Consider the following 23267-nt stretch of genomic DNA (forward strand, 5'->3'; position numbering starts at 1 on the left):
AACCCTCAGTTTGTTTTTCAGAGTCCATCGTCTCTCATGGTTCGTCTACCCCTCCGATTTCCCCCCCTTCATTCTTCCCCTCCCGCTATCTTCTTCTTTTTTTTTCTTAACATATATTGCATTATTTGTTTCAGAGGTACAGATCTGAGATTCAACAGTCTTGCACAATTCACAGCGCTCACCAGAGCACATACCCTCCCCAGTAGGACACATTTTATTTAAAGCCATGGTATAGACATAGTCTGTTTCAAGGGCATCTCCCTTCACGAATTTGAATAAAACCACTAGAAGTCAAGAGACGTTTTATTCATCCTTATGCCCTTTACAGAGCCAAGTACAGTCACTCTCCATGTAGGCTGCACAGTAGAATTTCTGGTAAATTTTTTAAAGTAAAATAAAAACTGTGGCTGTGCCCATATCTAACACTGCCTGTAGGGCCCACTCATAGACATTTTTTAAAGGTTCCCGCCTGATGCTCAGTTTCTGAGAACAACTATTCAGCCATTTTCTCAGCCAACTTGAAGGCAAGCAGAGTGGGGTGAAGAGTAGTGGTTGGGGGTCAGGAATCTGGATTGTAGGGTGGACTCAAATACTAAGAAGCCAAGTAGCTTTTGGAAGGCCAGAACTTTGTTATGCCCCATTTCCCTATCTCTGAATTAATAGGGTTGGTCTAAATCATATATACTAAGACCACTTCCAGCTCTCAATTTTTACTATTCTTTTCAACAACTCAGGCTTTTTACAAATTCAGATTTGTCCTTCCTTAATGAGTCTGAATGTGGAATAGACTTTAAGTAAACAAAATTCCATCTCTGGAATTAGAATACAGGTATTTGGATGCCTAAACAACTGTTTTCTTCTTGAAAGGCATTTAGCTTTTCCATTTTCTCATGTACAAATTGAGATCAGATGACCTTGAATCTTTTTTTTTCTAGTACCAAGAACTTATGATTTGATGAATAAGCAAGACAAAGCTAACCACAGCTTTCTTGTTAACCAACATTTTTATGTCTAGCAGCTAACATTCTATGTTAGATTAAATACACAAATGGAAGAAGCCATACTAACTTCAAGAATTTGAGGGGTTTTGTTCACTAAACAACAAACTCAGCAAATGTGAAAGAATGTCAAGAAGTCAATTACTCAGGCTCTCTTTTGCATGAGGAGACAAGAACTTGGCTGGTCATTCTCTATCCTTGTTGACACAGATGCTATGGAGTAGACTTTAGACACAGTGTACTGGTCCCAAATCTGCTTAATGCTGAAGAAGTTTTTATTAACTGACAAATATGTCTTTAGTGAGGTCCAGGAAGAAATTTCATCTAAATTAAGACAGAACTAGACCACAAGTTTGGTATTAGGAAAAATAGGAAGTGAAGCATCAAATATGACACTCAGATTGCGGAAATGTTGGGGACATTGAGAAATAAAGATGCATTTGGCTTCAGATGTTTGAGTGTTACCGGTCAGCAGATCATCCTGGAGGAATCTTCAGCAGCTGAATGTCAAGATTAAGTACTGAGGGCCCAGCCATGTATCTATAAAGATGTAAGAGCTCTTTTACAACTTAGTATCTTTAACCCACAGTTTTAAGCAATGAAAGTAGGTTCTGAACTAGTAAAGTGGGTTCCAGAATGTAAGCTAAGCTATGTGTTCTCTATAAATCCAGGTATAGCTAGAGAGATGTATATATTTTTCCTACTTCAATGTACTCATTCTCATGCCTCAAATGCCTACCCCTTGGATCACCTAGAGAAGGAAAAGTCAAGATGCACAAATTTGCAATACTCAGGGTTCATTAAAATCAAGTGATTGTTATTGTGCTCTGGGAATTCTCAGATGACCTCCTGGCTTAGTGACCTTTAGGCAAATGACATAATCCTACAACAACACAAGCAGCAGATAAAAGACTGCACCACCAGATTTTCAGAACAAAACTAAAGATACAAAGCAATGTGGGCTGGTGGCCAAATTACACTTGAGCTTATCACCCCATTGGGCATAGGGTATTTCTACCTGTCTACCTCAGCTCAGAGACTGTAGAAGTGAAAAGAGTATATGCCTCATCAAAAGAGACTGTAGAAGTGAAAAGAGTATATGGCCTCATCAAAAGAGCAAAGGACATTCTTCAATAAATGAATGAGTGAAGGCAGCATTCAGTAACCAGGTAAAACCCCACACACTTCCCAGCCCACCCTCATACCCACCCCTCCCCAATTACACACATTCCCAATTTGATCACAACATTTGATCCAGATAGAAAGACTTAGAAGGTGGCTGAGGCTCCAGACATATATGGATGATCGAAGAAAATCCCACCCCTATCTACTATCCGTCATAGGAACTCTATAGTACTACCCAGATTGATATGATCTAAGGAATCTGCATGAGAAAAAGTGTATTTTGGAAAGACCATGTGTTGTCTTTACTAGCTGTGACACACTTCTTGGAACCTCAGTTTTTAATCTATACAGTGAGAACAATATTGACCTTTAGTGTCGTTTGGAGGATTAAAGCTAATGTACATAATTACATAATACAACTGACCCTTGTATATGATTGCTCCCAGGTACAGAGTACTCCATTTGCCATTATTCCAGTGTCTGTCTCCACTGTGGTTTCCTCAGAACACAGGCCTAATCTTATTTGTTTCTGATTTTCCAAGGAAGACCACAGTGTCTGGCACATTGTAAATGAAAATGGGATAACAGTTGAACTGTAGGAGGGCTCTATTCTTAGTCGCTGTTACATTCTGAGGCAAGCCTTCATTTATCATCAAAAAATGTCTGACAATATTCAGATCTATTCTGGACATATTTCTAGCTCTATGCCCTGAGGCCATTGGGAAAAACTCATGGCTCCTGGCCCAATATTTTAATCGTTATAGGACCCCGATGTATGATAACTGACTAGTTGAATGAATGAGTGAAAGAATGAATGGATGAATGAATGAGTGAGTGAGTGCCTGTGGTGACCAGCATATGGTATATATAGTACCTCAAGGTAAGGATTTTCCTTTGGGATCCAAAAGGTCAACATCAACTGTTTCCTACATATTGATTAAAAGAGATCAATGGGAAAAGAAAAAATTTTTTCTTCACTCACTTTCCTGTTTACCACCCGATCACCAAACATTTTCGATGGCCAATCACTATGTATATAAAATTCTGAAGTGCATAATCATTCCTGTCATTGTTCCCAATTAAAATTTACTTGAGAAAGGTGATGTGGCTGTATGCCATCTTGATAAATATGGGAGACAAACAGAAGTATGAAGAGAAGCCAGCAGTTCCATTGCTTGTCAGTTACCATTAGTGCAAAGCAGACGTCTGAAACGGCCATAATTCTTGGCTCTTGCCAACTTGGTTTTGACTTTGCTTGACCTATACACTTGGCTTTAGGAAGGAGTTCTCAAGTGAATGACCAAAAGATTAAGAAGTCAAAATCTAAATTTAAGCAAACTTTTAATGAAGTTGCCAATCAAAAGGCAAGAAAAAGACAAGAGTCAAAACCCCGTTTCCTCTGAGTCTAGGAAATTTTAACTCTGACGCTCTCTTTGATCTCTTTTAATTCAGCATGTCTATTTATAAAGCACTTACTGTTACTTACTATTGTTCTGTGTACTAGCAAGGGGTGGAGAAGGGAGTAGGGAGGATAAAGCAGAATTAAGGACAGGTCTTTGACTTTAATGAGCTGAAAGTTCCACTGCAGGGACAAGATTTATTCACATGTGCGGTATAAAATGATTAAAACAATAGGAGCCAGAATAATCACTAAATTTTGTGATACCAACCATGCTGCTGAAGGAACTTAAGAAGAGGAGAGAAAAGGCAGCAGTCTTCACGAGAAGGTAGAAATTGAGCTGTGGTCCAGTAGACAGAATTTGGATAGGAGCTGAGCCATGGATGAAGCATTCAGGAAGAACAGAATACCATAATATGAAAATTCTAAGCATTGTGCTCTCTGGCCCAACTAATGCATTAAAATGAATTGGAACCCGGGTGTGGTGGAGAATACCTTGCTTTGTCATCAGATAAGTGTACTTCAAATCCCAGCTCTGCCACTACAAAGCCTCCAAACTTGGCTAAGTCGCAAAACATCTTTGAAGTTCTACTTTCTTATGAGGGATGATATTATCTACTTTGTAGATCTCTTGAGATAATACAACAAGGTGTGTACAGAGCTAGCTCATAGAAGAAGTTCAAATACATTTGTTTACTTTCACCTTAGAAGCACATTAACAGTCATATCATATCAACATTCAACAGCAGACTGCTATTTATCCACAAAATTCTATTCTTTCCTCCTATAGTAATAAAGTTGTAGCTGGGCCTGTGGTTGCCAATCCAAAGACTGCACTTGCCAGCAGCTTGATCTTTGTGACTTTGTTCCCACCAGTGGCACATAAGCCGGAGTGATGTGTGTCCCTTCCCAAAAAAAAGAGCCTCTCACTTTGTATTCTTCCTGTGAGTTAGAACATGGATTTGCCTAAAACCCAACTCTGACCACAGAGAGGAGGACATTGCCTTGGAGTGTAGCAAAGAAACAAGTTGCAAAAAACCTGGTTTTGAAAATGACTACATGGATCAGAGCAGGCCACCTACCCTCCAGGATGAAGTTTCGGTTATTTTAGTCACTCTCATAGTGGGTCTCTTGTTACATCAGCTTAGGCTTTCCACCTAACTTATGCAAGATCTCATTTATCCTTTGAAACAATAGTCTCTTTCAGGTGGAGCAGATATTATTCCCATTTGGCAGATGAGCAAATTAAAGCCAAGGGAAGTCCAAGGTCACCTTGACCTGTCAGTGCTATGCCACTGATTCCCAGAGGCTTAGTCTTTGGATGTAACAACTTTGTCACTTCTCATTCCTGAGGTTGTGAACAGAAGAATCATTCTGATTTAGGTGTTGATGAAATTTGACAGGGTTGGATATTACATTTCAAATATAGAATCATGAGACTCGATTTTAAATTAAGCCACACACTGCAAGTAGTTTTCATAATTATTGCTATTATACATCTGTTACCACTGTAAAATTTCAAGGAGCACTGGAAAATGTAATTGCAACACAGAGTTGTGGAATCCAGGGCAGAAATGTTCAGCATTGGGGGTAATTTACACCCATAATGTAATTAAACAGGAGGCAATTTGCATTCAGATTTGCACATTACAGTATATTTTTTTTCTGATTATAAAAATTTTTTAAAAAGCAGCTCTGGCAAGCACAGAAGGTTTTGAGTGTTCTGACAATTAATATTTTAGACAAATGGCATTGGGAAAAAGGACTTTCTAATCCTTTTCTGGAGGCTTAGCAGTGTGCCAAGAAAATAATAAGCTGTCTGTCAGATATTTTAATATGAAGCATGCTGTGATAAATAACTGTTTTCACCCCACATTATTTTTGCTCAAATGTATTTATAAGCTTTCCCTGATTCTCACCTATTCATAGGATCTGCCTGTAAATAAAGATTTGAAAGGCATAAACCTAAATACTCAAAATGGATAAAAATCCAACTGCTACATTAGCAAGGAAATTAGAATTTAGGGTTATTGAAAAATATTTCATTGATTATATGCAACACCTGTATTGTGGTGAAAAGAACAATGGATTTGTATGATGCTCTTTTCACTACACCACCTAAAAGACCTCAGTCAGGGATTCTGTTCTCTGTGTCTTGGTTTCCTGTTTAAACAACAACAACAACAATAACAATAATATCTCACTTGGCTGATGTGAATATTAAGTAAGATGTTTACGGAAATACGACTAGCATACAACTGGAGCTTAATGAATGCTTCCCAAGTTGTTAAAGCCTAAATGTGGAGGAAAAGCTAATCCAAAGTAGCTACCACTTATTGAGCCCTGCTCTAAGACAACTCTGTGAGAGCATGCTAGTATCCCCACCATAGTACAGATAAAGAAATTAGTTAATGGAAGGTATTGGTGGCTATGTCTAAATCCACACAGCTGGGAATTGGTGAAGGTAGGATTTGAACTCAGAGATCCAGATTCTCTAGGTATTGTAGGTAGGTACCAGGCTATACTAATTCATCCTATAAAAAGACTTCCTTTCCTGTATCTAAACTGATGGAACTTCTGATTTGTGCTTTGCCGGATACATCATTGGTGGTCCTGAGATAAAAGATTTGATTTGTGGGGCGCCTGGCTGGCTCAGTTGGAAGAGCATGCAACGCTTCATCTCAGGGACGTGAGTTTGAGCTCCATATTGGGTGTAGAGATTACTTAAATAAATGAAAACTTAAGTAAAAAAATTTGATTTGTAAAGAAGGTGTGATAAGGGCGCCTGGGTGGCTCAGTCGTTAAGCATCTGCCTTCGGCTCGGGTCATGATCCCAGGGTCCTGGGATGGAGCCCCACATCGGGCTCCCTGCTCGGCAGGAAGCCTGCTCTCCCTCTCCCTCTCCCACTCCCCCTGCTTGTGTTCCTGCTCCTGCTATCTTTCTTTCTGTCAAATAAATAAATAAAATCTTTAAAAAAAGATGTGATATATATATGTACATACATATATATGTGTGGGTGTGTTATCTGTGCATATACACACGCAATGCAATATTACTCAGGCATAAAAAAAGGATGAAATCTTGCCATTTGCAACAACATGGATGGCACTAGAGAATATAATGCTAAGCAAAATAAGTCAGTGAGAGAAAGAAATACCATATGATTTCACTCACGTATGGAATTTAAGAAACAAAACAAAAGAGCAAAGAAAAAAAAGAGACAGAGGGACAAACCAAGAAACAGACTCTTAACCAGAGAGAACAAACTGTTGGTTACCAGAGGGAAAGGGGGAAGGGTGAATTAGGTGATGGGGATTAAGGAGGGCACTTGTGATAATCACTGGGTGTTGTGAGGAAGTATTGAATCACTGTATTGTACACCAGAAACTAATATAACACTCTATGTTAACTATACCGGAATTAAGATAAAAACTTAATGAAAAAAAGATTTGATTTATATTAAAGGCTAAATGCATATTTGCAAAATTACACATCAACATATAGTTTCTAAAACTGGTAATAAGAAATGGAAATCAAAGTGAGAATAATCAGCTCTGTATGATTTATTATGTGTGTTACCCCAATCAGGCAACTTTCTCTTTCTGTCATGTCTGTATGCAAGAAAGTTTTGTGGGAGAGTGGGAGGCATGTCTTGTTAAACACATTCACATACTCAATCATTTGGGAAAATAATTTTTTCTGTTATCTTGACATTGAACTATTTGCCTGAAATCAAGCACCCAACAACATTCTGATCATGTTAGCTCTTTTTAGTGCCAAACCTGGTGAGCTAAAGCACATCAATTGACTTCCCTTTTACCCAAGGCAAAATCTTGTCTCTCTGACAAATCTTTAAACTCTTGATAGAAGGGTTATGTGATCTACTGGTCTTTAATCTTTCCTAGCACAAGGGGAGCACTTACCCCATGTCCACTGGTCTACCAGGCATTACGGAGGTGATGTTAGTCATCATTATAATAATAGTAGCAATAATACCATTTATTGAGCACAGTCAAATAAATGATCATTTATTAAGAACTCTACATACACTATTTCACTTAATCTTCAAAACCACGCTATGAAATAGCTAACAGTATTATCACTGCTTTACAAATAAAGAAACCTGACATGGCTATTGGTCTAATAGGTCTAATATCTGTCTTACAGGTCAAATAGAGTAGGGCCTTCCCTACTAGACAAAGAAGCTCAACCACCTGGAAGATCCTTCACTTAGTTACCTCACAGACACCCCAGATTCAGTGTGTACTGTATGGTCCAACTTCTCCTAACCCCTAAGCCTGGTTTTCCTCCGATACTTAGTATCATGGGGACTGTGTTAGACTGAATAATTGCCCCTCGCCAAATATGTCCACAGCCTAGTCCCTGCACCTATGATTACATTATCTTACATGGCAAAAGAGACTTTGCTGATGTGGTTAACTTAAGGATCCTGTTATGGACTAAATTGTGTCCTCCTAAAATTCATATGTCGAAGCTCTAACCCCAAGTACCTCAGAATATGACTGTATTTCAAGATAGGGCCTTTAAGTTGGTAATTAAGTTAAAATAAATGGGGTTGTTGGAGGGGCCCTAATCCAATCTGACTGGTGTCCTTGTAAGAAGAGAAGATTAGGACACAGAAAAAGAGACACCAGGCACGGGACATGTGCACACACAGAGAGAAGGACATATGAGGACACAAGGAGAAGGCAGCCATCTGCAAGCCGATGAGAGAGGCCTCAGAAGAAAACCAAATCTGCCAACACTTTGGTCTCCGACTTCCGGCTTCCAGAACTGTGAGAAAATAAGTTTCTGTTATTTAAGCCAGCCAGTCTGTGGTTTTTGTTATGGCAGCCCTAACAAACTAAAACAGACCCTAAAACAGGGGGGATATAATCACAAGGGTCTTATAAGAAGAAGGCAGAAGGGTCAAAGTGTGAGAAGAAGGAAATGTGAGATGGAGTGGAGGTCAGAGAGGAGAAAAGACACATCGTTGCTGGCTTTGAAAATAGAGGAAGGGGGGGCGCCTGGGTGGCTCAGATGGTTAAGCGTCTGCCTTCGGCTCAGGTCATGATCCCAGGGTCCTGGGATGGAGTCCCACATTGGGCTCCCGGCTCAGCGGGGAGCCTGCTTCTCCCTCTGACCCTCTCCCTTCTCATGCTGTTTCTCTCTCGCTCGCTCTCTAAAAAATAAATAAAATCTTTAAAAAAAAAAAAAAAGAAAATAGAGGAAGGAGCCATGTGCCAGGGAACGCAGGCAGCCTCTAGAAGCTGGGAAAGACAAGGAAATAGACTCTACTAGAGCCTCCAGAAGGAGCACAGCTGGGTCAGTCCCTTGATTTTAGCCCACTGAGACTGATTTTAAAGTTTTGACCTCCAGAACTGTAAGATAATAAACCTCTGTCACAGCAGCCATGGGGAACAAATACAGGGGAGGACATCACCATTCACCTGTTCCTCCAGATCCTGTCCTTTCTCTTGCAGGCCCTGCCTCTCCTTACCCACTTTTCTGAATTCACATCTTTCAACAGTGTCCTCTGGATTATTGCCATAGCCTCCAAAAGGTTTTCCCTGCCTCCAGTCCCTTTCATCCTCTGAACTAGTCTGCTTCCTTCTGCCAATATGATTTTTCTTTAAAAAAAAAATTTATTTATTTATTTATTTGAGAGAGAGCGCACGCACACACGCATAAGTGGGGGGCAGGGGAAGGGGCAGAGGGAGAGGGAGAAGCAGACTCCCCACCAAGCCGGGAGCCTGACATGGGGCTCCATCCCAGGACCCCCAGGATCATGACCTGAGCCCAAAGCAGACCCTTAACCAGCTGGGTCACCCAGGTGCCCCTCACTGTGATTTTTCTAAAGTTTTTCTTAAATGTCTTAACTGGCCTATGATCAGCTATAAGATAAATGCAAAGGTCCTGTCATGACATAGGAAACCTTCCATGGTCTCTTCTCTGTATCCACGTCCAGCCTGGGCCACATGTCTCCTATCTCATCAACCTTGGCTGTCGGCCATCTTTCTATCCCAGGCTACATGTGCCCCTCTCTCCAGCCTAGACTGCGTGTCCTTTTCTCTCCAGCCCATGCTACATGATCCCATCTCTCTATCCTTGGCAACAGACACTCCTCTTCAGCCCGGAGCTACTTGGTTCCCCCTATTCTAGTCACTGGCATCTCTTTGAGCACCCTGTGCTTGCCCTCATGTTGATGCTTTTGGTTGCTTTTCTCCTTTCTTCACCTGGTCACCTCTTACTTGTACTTCAAAACTTACCTCAGGTGTCACCTCCTCCAGAAAGCTCTCCGTGAAGCTCTTCCCACCGTTATCACCAATTGGTTTAGTTTCTCATCCTCCATGCTCCCATGATACACTCTATTTATCTCTAATATAGTAGAGATAGTAGCTGCATACTTCCCCCACAGTAAATACATCTTTGCTTGCCTGAGTCCTCCATTAGACTTCATTCTTCCAAGCTGGAATTGTGCCTTTCGTATAATCTCCAGTGTCCAGTACAATGCCTGATATTGAAGAGACCAGTGTTTGTTGAAAGAAAGTTTTAGGAGAAGAGGTAGAACTTCATTTACTCATTCATGCAACGGGTATTCATTGGGCACTATCTGTAAAACAATGTGAGACACACATATATGTGTAAGACTTGATATCTGCCACTTAAAATTTTTAAATTTAGTCAGTGTTGAGATGTTATTGAAATGTCCAGCAGGTGGTAGCACCTAACTAGACCATAAACACTGAGCCTCAGCCTGAAAGGAAGAACTCATATCTGAAAAAAATGGAAAGGATTTGGAAAATTGGAGTCTTGCTAAAACCAGATCATGGGAGCACAAAGGAGACTGGCAAGCCAGAAGCAGAAAGCTCTCCATAATGTGATGTGGGATCTTCAATAAACACCTAATGGCTTCATCATGATGCAAATATGCCTCATGTTCAAGAAGGTACTCCAGTGTCACTCTCAGGAGTTTCCAAGGAGGCATCAAATTTCCAAAGCACATTGAATCTGACCGAAGGAAAGGACCATGTAGGCTAACAGGGGGCAAGTGAAAACAGCAAATTGTATTAAATGACTCACAGTGGCTAAGGAAGAATTTTCATCATTAGGAATTCACTTCCTAATAATTTTATGTAATCCAAATCCAGAAGCAGACTGTTAATGACTAATACAGGATACATGCTATTTCTTTTCAAGGTCAACTTTTGTTCAAGAAAAATGAGAAACAATTCTCTTCCTTGACCCTATCTGATAAAGCAGAAGCCAAGCAGATTTATACAAATGAAAATAGGGTGAGTCAGAGGACTTTATATCATAAATAACAAAAATGGATTAAGGCTGACTTGTCTCTAGGCAACCTATATAAATACAGTCACATAACCCTGATTTTTGTATATAAAATAGATGATCAAGAGATTCACTTAAAATTATTCATGGCTATTTCTTCTTGTTTTAATAGATTTTAAAAGCTGCTTCCTCGCCAGCCATCCTGTTGTAAACCTTCCCTGATGAAGACTGTGGGCCAAGCGATTCCTTCTGCCAAGATTCAAGTACTCATTATTGGATCTCTTAAAGTAAATTTAGGTTAAAGAGTTTCATATTTACAAAAAATTGTGAATACAGAATGATTATTTTTTCTTTTTAATTTGAATGTATATAAATATATATTAGTGAGTGATAATGAAGATAAATTAATGTATAGTATGAATTAAAATCTCCTAGAAACTAATCCAAAAGTGCATGTAGAGATGAATGATAGATACCAGATAAATTAATAGATCAAATGACTAGGGATATTATCCACAGATCATGGACTAGAATGAATTAGATGTCCTTCAAATTACGTAGAAAATTAACTAAGAGGAAAAAAAATAACAAAGACAAGTAACTCAAAAACTTTCATTTTTAATATCTTTAATACAGTCACAAAGAAATAATGTTCATCTGATAAAATATGAAAATGTTTTATTTTTATATAAATAGGAAAAAAGTCCACAAAAGAATGTATAGTGTGTGTCCTAGATTTTTATAATATGATCTGACAGTTATATAATAGCTTTTAAATGATATCTTTAAGATGGACTGTGTGGCCTTCAAGGCTGTGTGACTTCGTGGTGAGGGTCATCTTCCCTCCAGAGTCTGATATTCCTGGATTCATATCTGAACTCCACGATTGCCTAGCTGTGTGTCATACTTAGCCTCTCTGTGCCTGCATGCTCAATTGCTTTATCTACAAAACAGAGATAATAATAGCATCACCTGGGGCACCTGGGTAGCTCAGTTGGTTGAGCATCCAACTCTTGGTTTCGGCCCAGGGTATGATCTCAGGGTCCTGGGATCGAGCCCCTTGTGGGGCTCTGTGCTCAGCGGGGAGTCTGCTTGGGATTCTCTCCCTCTGCCCCTCCCCCCACTCTCTCTCTCAAATGAATACATAAATCTTTAAAAAATAATAAATAATAGTATCACCTCAGAGGGTTGTTGTGATAGTTAATTGAGATAATCCAGTGAAGTCTTGGCACTGTGTTCAGCACGTAGTAAGCACTTAAAAATACCAATTATTGTTATTGAGACTACTACTATCTGCCTACTTTTAATTTTTTTTCATGCTGATGGAGCCTGGATTGGACGTACTAAGAACATTTTTTTTTTTTAATGTTAGCACTTGTATCAAAAAATCTGAATTCTGGTCCTGACTCTACCACTGACCAGATATGTGGCTTTGCACAAATCTCTTAATGGATTTCACCAACTATAAAATGGGAAAAGTAATTCGTGTTCTACCCTATCTACCTCCCCCGCCCCCACCCCACGCTCATTCCAGATGAGATAACAAAGTTTTGTTTTGTTTTGCTTCTTTTATGTAAAGCGTTATTCACATATAAAATCTGATGGTGGTGGTGATGATGATGGCTTTGGGATTCAGAGCACCATTAAGTGTAAAAGAATACAGTATTCAGGTCTGACTAGGCCAGATTACGGGGCACCACTTCTGACTGTCAAATTGCCGCCTTCAACTTCACGATGGCACTCCTCTCAATCAACAAGGAGAGAGAAAGGCAGACAGAAAGACAGAGACAGAAATTAATACTCAGACCCAATTAGATATTCCCGATCCATCATCATCACTATTATATTATTGTTATTATTACGTTATCATTCTTGATCTACAAGGCCCGTAAAAGTGTTGTTGTTTTTTTTTTAAGAGGAAATTAAAAATCAAATATTTGACTAGAAGCCAAGTTGCCCGGCGTACAATATCACATTCCTTCTTCTAAGATAGCAAATTACATATTCAAACATATTTATTTTACAAAGCAGGGTCTGGAATTACATAAACAGAAAGATACTATTGATATTTAAATTACAGGGAAAAAAGCAGAAAATACTTAAATTGTTTCTTGGCACTTTGTAGATTTCTACACCTAAGTATTTGTTAACTTTAACCCAAAAAGGTGAGTTAAAGTATTCTAAAATACATGATGCTCTTGGCAATTGCAGTGAAAAGTGATAGATATGATAGTGTGCCCATTTTCTGAGGATTATGAAAGAACACTGCTTTTGAGAGTCACTGAGATTGTGAAGGAAGAACCAGTCCTGGGCCGATGAGACTTCATTCTTAGGTGAAGCATCTTTCTGACTTTGTTTTGTATCCCTGGGTTCAGCTCTGCTCAGAAATTTGGTCCAAAGATAATAGATCATTGATCTGCTCTAGTTTTACAAAGCTCATTTTAATTAAGAGTTTCTAATAAAAGAATTATGTCTCTTGCTAAGGCCTTGGTAAGCTTGGGATAAAATATGCCATAAATATTACATGGCCGCACTGGTGCAAAGTTATGTGCAATGCAGGGTTTGAAAAATTCAAGTGCATGGCATCCGCTTTACAGGTAAAGCCAACGTGTCGAATTAAAAAAAACTGGAAAATTAATACAGTAGTTTTATTTTGCATCTATTGAACTTTATTTTTAGAATCACTTTTAGCAAGAGTACCTTAAATACTTTTTAAAAATTCTAAATCCTCCTCCTCCTCTGGCTTCCACAGGACTGATTCTCGGTGGTGGGGTGAAGGGATTACACAGCAAAAACCTCAGCAAGCTACCTTAAAGCCGAAGCTAAATCTTTCTCCCATAAAATATGAAATTTCTAGATATAGAATTTTGAAACTGATTAAGCTTATATTTCGAACAATATAAAGATATGAAATGTTTTTAATTTTTTTAATACTTTAATTGACTCTCCATAAAAAACAGTCACTGACAGAAATAGAAGGAAATATTCAATGAATAACAATATTTGGCAAGGGAAGCAAACACCATTTCACATTCTAATGTTAGAAAAAGGACACTGTGGTTCAATGGACTTGTTTTAATTAAAGACAACAGGGGCATGTATATCACAATTTTCCTGACAAGAAACAGCCTTTTTCCCCCGAGGATATTTTTATTTTGCTTTCGACATCTGAAATAAAAAAGATCAAAAGTCAAAGCTGCTTCTAAAGTTTGACATCCCAAAGCTCAAGTAGAAAGAATTATTACAGTTCTCACTTTCCTTATGTTCTCACTCCAGGGAACTCAGTCCCTACCTTTCTACACCAACAATGCCTTAAATAATTAGAAAAGGACAATTTTTAAACAATTATTCATCATGAGCTCTAGAATCAGATCCCAGGCAAAACGATCAAGTTCAAGACATCACAGGAGGTTGGAGGAAAGTACAGACTATTTTATTAATCTATGATAGATTCAGCCAACCAATCTGACAGTGGTATCTTCCATCCAGATCATCTTGCTTGCTGCTCCATTCCCACATCCCATCCTCCTTGCATTTTTGTGTATCAAAAAGTATTCTTTTAAATGTAAAGAAATATGGGAAGAAGGAAGAAATATTCAACTCCTCATTTTTCTAAACTTATTTTTTGATTCAATGAATAAACCCTTCATGCAAAGGATACTTCTCTCGTTATCATTAGATAAGACCTCAGGATAGCTATCTCTTAACTACAAAGTTAATCTTTGCACTTTACCTACTGAAAGAACACATAGCATGCTCTGTATTTCCCTAGGAAGTGATTCAAAACACACTGTAGCTTATGATACAACAATCTAGAGACAATTTAATTAAAAATGTCTTACATCTAAATCATATCTGTAACTTCCCAATTTAGGATAAATTATAAAAGTATCATAGTCAAACTCAACAGTGTTGTAAATTCAGATAAATCCTCATGGTTTTTTTTCCTCTTTCGTTAATATTTTCAGAAGATTCCGTAGCCTTAGTGTCATTAGGGCAAAAAATGCAAAACTTTACATTTCTTTCTATGGAAAATATGAGGGTGGTAAATGTTCTTTAAAAATATGAGACAAAGAAGGAAAAATGAATGTTACAGCTTTCTTTAAAAAGTTTCTATACTAAACTCACTGATGAGCATAACCTTCAAGTCACCTTCAGAAAGAGTGATTAAAATAAAAAGTCTAATATAAAATAAAACATCTCAGTCAATGTGAAATTGGACCAATCATTTTTTAAGCCATGGGAACTTTTTTTCTCTGAATGAGGTGACTGATATAATTCTCTGGGTTATCCTATTGTGACCAGACTGAACAATACTTCATGTGACACCGAAGTTACAATTATAAGCTATAGTCACTAACTGGATTTAGCCTGAGTAACTGGCCGGTATTTTGTTTGTACGCAATGCTTTCCCCCTTCTGTAACCAGTTGGAAGCTTAACAATTTCTGAGCTAGTTTAGATACAAGGCAAAACAGGCTAATTGTGAAGTTAGACATGTGTTTCCATGTAAATGTCTCTGCAGAGTCATCTCATTTTTAAAACCCTGAAGAAAAGTAACACCAGCAGCCTGCCTATTAACCATTTGCTCTCACTGCAGAAAGTCCTTCCAGCGCAAATGCAACATAAAACTCCCAAGGGCTTTTTAAATTTTTTAATAAAAGCGGAGAGTAATAAGTAACTAAGGCATAATTATTGCATAATTAGCACTTGGCCTTATCTGATATCACCTTTCCAACCTGGAGATTGGCAGTACTTTACAGAAGGGCTGAAAATTTTCTTTCTCTTTTCCTTTATGTATCCATCAGAAACCAGAAAATCCCCCCTTTTTTCCAATATTCACAAGTCGATCCCCTCACTCTGTTATCTGCCTTTCCCAACAGCTTGAGACATGAGCTCTCCTTGCCTGAAAGATAACCTGTCACTCAGCAAACTAGAACATCCCCACCCTCCCACAGCCTGCAATGCTGCAATTTCACATTAATGAGCTAAAAGTAATTCCCTAAATTAACCCCTATTTTAAAATACAAATGGACCAAGGGATCTCATGAAAATAAAAAATAAAAATAAACCTCTAGAAACTTACTGATTGACATGACCACGTCATTTAAAAAAAAAAAACAAAAACAAAAACACAAGACCTAAAGAAAGCATGCTGTGAAAGGAAAATATTTAAGTCTGGGGTGTCTGCTTTTCACAAGCAGTGGTTCCTCTCAGCCGTACCAAGCTTTTCACATGCAATCACTTGTGCCCATGGCCCCAGCAAACTCAGTCATTTAGTCTTACACTGCTCTTCACTTTGTCTTGCAGGATTCTGAACTTTTTTACCCTGAATTACCCCAAAGCACTATGTAAAACAAAGGGGCATGTTACCAGTTAAGAGTGCACCAGACATCAGGAAGTCTAGGTAGATTCCTTGTTGAAATAAACATGTTAAAAGATAGGATAAGTCTATTCCAAATCAGTCATTAATATCTAACTGAGGAAATATATTTTAAATGGAGGAAAAAATACCTGGTTTAATTCAAGGTTGTGGTGAATCTGTTTGGCAACTTTTAAATTAATTTTAAATTAATTCAGGTGCTTTTCAATCACTGCAGTTACATACAGGGAGTACTGAACAGAATGATGACAAAGCAATTGTTTGTGTTCAAACTTCACACAAACTATATTCCTCTGGACTTTTCACCTCAGCAGATTTCAAATTCCCCTTTCCAAAGAATATTTGACCTTCAAATTTCAGTCCCTGTATCTCTTGATTTCTTGCATCTATCATATGTTAGAAACCTCAAACTGGGTTGCAATATTATTTCTGTTACCTGACTTTAATGAATTTTAGTTGTTTTCAAAATCTGCCATCGGTTCATTGTGCCAACTCTGCATTGCAGAGAAATCTTAAGTGTTCGATTCCAGCGTGGCTCCTGCAAACAGAGTCACTACAAACAGGCTTTAATTGTATTTACTCGGGAAGAAGAGGGGGAAGGAAACCCCCGCTAACCTGACAGGCCCCGCTGGGTGACAAGCCCCCAGGGCAGCGGAGTCTCCGACTCTCCGGCCTGGGCGCTGTCCTTGGTGCTGCCGCCGCCATAACGAGCACCAGCGCCTTACCTTCTGCCCCTGCGGAAGCTGCGGTCGTCCCCCAAACGTTAAGCAGAATGTAGCGCCACATCCTACTTTTAATACAAATAACTACCCAGGCCCATCCTCTTTGTCCCCTTCCCGAAGCCTTCAGGCCCGACTGTTCTTCAAAGTCTTTTTGTTTTTTTCTTCTAGGCCCAACTCTGGGCTTGCGTTCATCCCGGGCTGCTTTAAAAGAAGGAATGGGGGAAGGGGAGGGAGGCGAGGGGAAATGAGGATGGGGGAGGGGAGGAAAGTAGGGGGAGGGGAGGAAGGAGTAGGGGAGAAGGAAAGGACGGGAAGAAAAAGGCCCAGGAGGAAGGGGCTGAGAGAGAAGGGCGGAGTGAGTGGGACCAAAGAAGGCTAAACGTCAGAGAGGGAAGAGATGCCCAAAAGAAGGGAAAGAGATTCAGCACAGAAGATGGGTAAAGAAAAAAGTAATGGAGAAAGGGCAAAAGAAAAGAAAGCCGTGGGTATAAGAAAAGAACAAGGTGGCCAGCAGGTCGGGAGAAAAGCTGCCCGAATGGCAGAAGAGTGACTAGACAAAGAAAGGGCGTTGCGTGAATACTCGCACCGAGGGTTTAAAACGCAATCCAAAGGCGAAGAGAAATGGAGAGAGGGGGCTTGAGAGGCGACAAGTGGCCTGGGACCAACAGGAGAGTTGGGGGAGGGGCCGGGACCGGGCAGCAAAGTCCGGGGTCCGATGCGGCGTGGGCCCACGTGGAGCCGGCGCTGAATCACTGCTAAGCCGTCTTTACCCCCCTCATCTCCCCCGGCCCGGTGCCCGCAGTCCCCGCCTCCTCGGCCGCCGCCTCCACGGGGCGGGGCCCTGGCCCGGGACCAGCCGCCGCGGCTATAAATGGGCTGCGGTGAGACCAGCAGAACGCTGTGACAGCCACACGCCCCGAGGCCTCCAAGATGAGCTACACGTTGGACTCGCTGGGCAACCCGTCCGCCTACCGGCGGGTCACCGACACCCGCTCGAGCTTCAGCCGCGTCAGTGGCTCCCCGTCCAGCGGCTTCCGCTCGCAGTCGTGGTCCCGCGGCTCGCCCAGCACCGTGTCCTCCTCCTACAAGCGCAGCGCGCTTGGCCCGCGCCTCACCTACAGCTCGGCCATGCTCAGCTCTGCCGAGAGCAGCCTCGATTTCAGCCAGTCCTCGTCGCTGCTCAACGGGGGCTCTGGGCCGGGCGGCGACTACAAGCTGTCCCGCTCCAACGAGAAGGAGCAGCTGCAGGGGCTGAACGACCGCTTCGCGGGATACATCGAGAAGGTGCACTACCTGGAACAGCAGAACAAGGAGATCGAGGCGGAGATCCAGGCGCTGCGGCAGAAGCAGGCCTCGCACGCCCAGCTGGGCGACGCGTACGACCAGGAGATCCGCGAGCTGCGCGCCACCCTCGAGCTGGTGAATCACGAGAAGGCTCAGGTGCAGCTGGACTCGGATCACCTGGAGGAAGACATCCACCGGCTCAAGGAGCGCTTCGAGGAGGAGGCACGGCTGCGCGACGACACCGAGGCGGCCATCCGCGCGCTGCGCAAAGACATCGAGGAGGCGTCGCTGGTCAAGGTGGAGCTGGACAAGAAGGTGCAGTCGCTGCAGGATGAGGTGGCCTTCCTGCGGAGCAATCACGAGGAGGAGGTGGCTGACCTGTTGGCCCAGATCCAGGCGTCGCACATCACGGTGGAGCGCAAAGACTACCTGAAGACAGACATCTCGTCGGCGCTGAAGGAGATCCGCTCCCAGCTCGAATGCCACTCCGACCAGAACATGCACCAGGCGGAAGAGTGGTTTAAGTGCCGCTACGCCAAGCTCACAGAGGCGGCCGAGCAAAATAAGGAGGCCATCCGCTCTGCCAAGGAAGAGATAGCTGAGTACCGGCGCCAGCTGCAGTCCAAGAGCATCGAGCTCGAGTCAGTGCGCGGCACCAAGGAGTCCCTGGAGCGGCAACTCAGCGACATCGAGGAGCGCCATAACCACGACCTCAGCAGCTACCAGGTAGGAACCGCGACTGCGCGGCCAGCCTGCGCCAGCGCCAGCGCCGCGCGCCCCCGACACTCAGGCACGCGACCCGGCGCGCTCTCAGGCACGCGACCCGGCGCACTCTCTGCCGCGCTCCCTGGCGGCCGCTGGCCAGTGCGCGCGCGCGACGCCGAACAAGTTAGATGCGCAAAGCGTCCTCGCCCCTCCCCATCCTTCTCCACTCCTCCCCCACCCACCGTCTCCAGCTCTTAAGAGCCCTGACCTTTTATAAAACGTGCTTTTTTCCTGGGGAGGTCTAGTTTTAAAGTAGGAGGTACACGTTCGAGTAGTTGACAAAGCAGCAAGTTTAGAATAGCTTGTGCAGAAACTCATATATCTTCAACTTTTCCGGCCGTAATCAGAAGAACTCTTAAAATTGGCTTCAGCCCAAAAGGCTCAGATGAGAAGGGCCAGGTCGGCCGAGGGGTTTTCCCAAACACGTTTGTTTCCTGCTGAGACGAGTTCTAGATGCACTGGTCTCAATGCGTGGTGTGCCCAGGAAATCTCATATTGTCTAATAGATCCTGTTTATTCATTTGATAATTCCCTTGTTTTTTCTGTTTTTGTTTTTGCGTTTTAAGGGGCTGGAAGCTACAGGGCTTACAGAACGGGATGGGAAGTGGGGGGAGGAGGTAGAAGTTGCTGTTGGAAGGATGAGTCTCTGGCTGTGTCTATTTCAGGACACCATCCAGCAGTTGGAAAATGAGCTCCGGGGCACAAAGTGGGAAATGGCTCGTCATTTGCGAGAATACCAGGACCTCCTCAATGTCAAGATGGCTCTGGATATTGAGATCGCTGCGTACAGGTACCGTGCTCACTACGGACCAGGCGGACCCGGCGGAAACACTTACCGCACTGCGGAGGCTGTTTTGGCAGAAACCCCATAACTTAAGTTAAAGCGAGCAGGTGGCAGGGATCTTAAATCAGTCCGTGGCTTTCTTTCTTAATTAAAAAAATATATATATTCTAAAGAATTGTAAATGTGGTTTTACCACTCTACACAGTTTTAAAAGAGTAAACATTAGTTAAAATAAGTATTTAAAATAAAATGTTTTGAGGGATAGCGCTGATTGATTTCAGTGCTTATGCTTAAACTTTTTTATTTTAGTGAAAAATGTTTTCCAACTGTTTGAAACAAAAACGGAATTTTAGTTTTTAATATTTCATTTAGTGGTTTCAGCTTTTCGACTTCATAATGTCAAGGACAAATTCCAGGACATTCAATTTCTGTTTCTCTGTTACAGCTTACTATTGCCATCATCTGGCTGAGAACAGCTATAGATTGATAGGATGGATATATACACATATATTAGATAGAATATATTAGATATATTAGATAGAATAGAGAGAAAATATGTATATTCTATTTTATTTAGATTTATATCTGCAGACCTAGATACACAACCAGAGAGAGAAAAGAAAAAAAGATTATAAGTCTGCTAACTGATGTCACCTTACTGTTGACTAAGTTCATAGGAGAAAATCCTTGACTAAACACTTTCTCTACTACCAAAAAGTCATCATCATTACATTACAGGAATAAATTGCATTCACAGCTATCTCTCTTTTCAGGAAAGCCGAATAATTATATATTAAATAGACACTTTATGATTAAAATTGCAGACCAATTTATAACTTGATATATCCCAAATTCTGATATACGCTAAACGGTTTTCTAGATTTGTTGAACATTATATTTGCTAAAAGAAATTTAGTGTACATCCTGAAAGTCCAAATGCTTAAGAAGGTCATTAATGTTTTTTTGGCCATGAGGGAGCCTTTCAGCATATTCATGGTGCAGCAAATAAACAGCCGCAGAGCTGAGATTTGGTGGCTGGGTGTGTTAGTGGACTATTGGGTGTGGCCAGTTACTGCAGCAGGTGATTAGCTGGTGGTCCATGCGAATCTCTGGATATGACACAGTAGACCAGTGAAATGATAGCAGGTATCACACTGGCTTGACAGAATCTTTTATTTATGTGATTCTATTTGTTGAAAGGTACCTGCTGCAATTACCCATAACGTAATGAAACTCAGAAGGCCACTGAGATTTTAATTATGTCGTGTCTTTTTTGATCCGATCCTTAGAAAACTGCTGGAGGGTGAAGAGACCAGATTTAGCACATTTGCAGGAAGCATCACTGGGCCGCTGTATACACACCGACAGCCCTCAGTCACAATATCCAGTAAGATTCAGAAAACCAAGGTAGAGGCTCCTAAGCTAAAGGTCCAACACAAATTTGTCGAGGAGATCATAGAGGAAACCAAAGTGGAAGATGAGAAATCAGAAATGGAAGATGCCCTGACAGCCATTGCAGAGGAACTGGCAGTGTCCATGAAAGAAGAGAAGGAAGAAGAGGCAGAAGGAAAGGAAGAGGAACCAGCTGAAGAGGAAGTCGTAGCTACCAAAAAGTCTCCAGTGAAAGCAGCTGCGCCTGAACTTAAAGAGGAAGAAGAAGGAGAAAAGGAGGAAGAGGAAGGCCAAGAGGAAGAAGAGGAGGAAGAGGAGGGTGCCAAATCAGACCAAGCCGAAGAAGGAGGATCCGAGAAGGAAGGTTCTAGTGAAAAAGAGGAAGGTGAACAGGAAGAGGAAGGGGAAACAGAGGCCGAAGGTGAAGAAGAGGAAGCTGAAGCTAAGGATGAAAAGAAAACTGAAGAAAAGCGGGAAGAGGTGGCTCCCAAGGAGGAGCCGGTGGCAGAAGCCAAGGTGGAAAAGCCGGAGAAAGCCAAGTCTCCCCTGCCAAAATCACCAGTGGAAGAGGTAAAACCAAAAGCAGAAGCTGGAGCTGAGAAAGCTGAGCAGAAAAAGGAAGAAGAGAAAGTGAAGGAAGAAAAGAAAGAAGAAGTAAAGGAATCTCCCAAGGAAGAGAAGGTGGAGAAAAAGGAGGAGAAGCCAAAAGACGTGCCCGAGAAGAAGAAGGCGGAGTCCCCGGTAAAGGAGGAAGTGGCGGAGGAGGTGAGCACCGTCACCAAATCTGTAAAGGTGAGCTTGGAGAAGGATGCCAAAGAGGAGAAGCCACAGCCTCAGGAGAAGGAGAAGGAGAAGGCGGAAGAGGAGGGGGGAAGTGAGGAGGAAGGAGGTGATCAGGGTTCCAAGGAATCCAGGAAGGAAGACATAGCGGTAAATGGAGAGGTGGAAGGAAAGGAGGAAGAACAGGAAACTAAGGAGAAAGGCAGTGGGGGAGAAGATGAGAAAGGGGTTGTCACCAATGGGCTAGACCTGAGCCCAGCAGATGAAAAGAAGGGGGGAGACAGAAGTGAGGAAAAAGTGGTGGTGACCAAAAAGATAGAAAAAATCACTAGTGAGGGGGGTGATGGTGCTACCAAATACATCACTAAATCTGTAACCGTCACTCAAAAGGTCGAAGAGCATGAAGAGACCTTTGAGGAGAAGCTAGTGTCTACCAAAAAGGTAGAGAAGGTCACTTCACACGCCATAGTAAAGGAAGTCACCCAGAGTGACTAATATTTGAGTCCATTGCAAAAGGTTAAGCCATATGACAATTTTAATATGCATGTGATTGACAGCTTCAAAACAGAACGGGTTCTCCCATGGGGGCTCCAGACATTGTATTTTACTTTGTGCAATATGAGGGAACTGCATGCAAGCTCAGGGTGCTCCCTCCTCAGTCTTTGGGTGATTCAAATGCATGATATTGTATGTACCTGGGGAATTGGCCAATTTCCTAAGCTGTTGGAAGGGGGGTACTCGGTGGGGGGGGGGGCGATGTCTTGAGATGTATTATGCAAAGAACCAACTGAGCCAAAAATAATAAATGAAATACAGAACTCTCTTAGCCTTAAGAAAGCTATATATGAATAATTATGTTTACCTCACTGGTGCATTTAAAAAGGACTTTTGTTCATGGGAGAACCTCGTTGACATGCACAGTTTGCAACCTTTCGTTGATTGATGTTAAATGTCACAGCAGTACTTGCTCAATAAAGGTCATATTGGAAACATAGTCGATTGCATGGTGTCATGTCATTTCAAAGTGAAAGCTCCACTACCTGACCCTTTCTTTTCCTACAGTAGATTATTTGGTGTGGGGGCAGTTATAAGTGACCTGCATTTCTTATCATTATTTCCCTGAGGGGGATCACTGAGAAAACATAATTGCCAAAAACATCTTCAGGTGTCATAATCTTTATTTAGCCCAATATCCACCTCAACATTTTAAATGTATATTTTTGAAATAAAAATTCAAGCATCAGATAAAAAAGCAAGGTTCGTGGGATAAAAGTCTTCAATTTCCGGGTGCCTGGGTGGCTCAGATGGTTAAGCATCTGCCTTCGGCTCAGGTCATGATCCCAGGG

The 23267-nt window shown here is 41.7% G+C and overlaps 1 protein-coding gene across 1 annotated transcript; it reads left to right on the plus strand.

The window, feature by feature from the left end:
- The first annotated feature begins 17787 nt into the window (after positions 1 to 17787).
- NEFM (neurofilament medium chain) lies at positions 17788 to 22915 on the plus strand. Its single transcript, XM_006729682.3, has 3 exons — positions 17788 to 18926; positions 19631 to 19755; positions 21039 to 22915. Exons 1-3 carry the CDS (start codon positions 17847 to 17849, stop codon positions 22414 to 22416), a joined length of 2583 nt encoding a protein of 860 aa, XP_006729745.2. The 5' UTR covers positions 17788 to 17846; the 3' UTR covers positions 22417 to 22915.
- Positions 22916 to 23267: the final 352 nt, after the last annotated feature.

This window comes from Leptonychotes weddellii, chromosome 2, assembly GCF_054177405.1.
Source record: "Leptonychotes weddellii isolate Sample4059 chromosome 2, ASM5417740v2, whole genome shotgun sequence".
NCBI classification, from domain to species: Eukaryota; Metazoa; Chordata; class Mammalia; order Carnivora; family Phocidae; genus Leptonychotes; species Leptonychotes weddellii.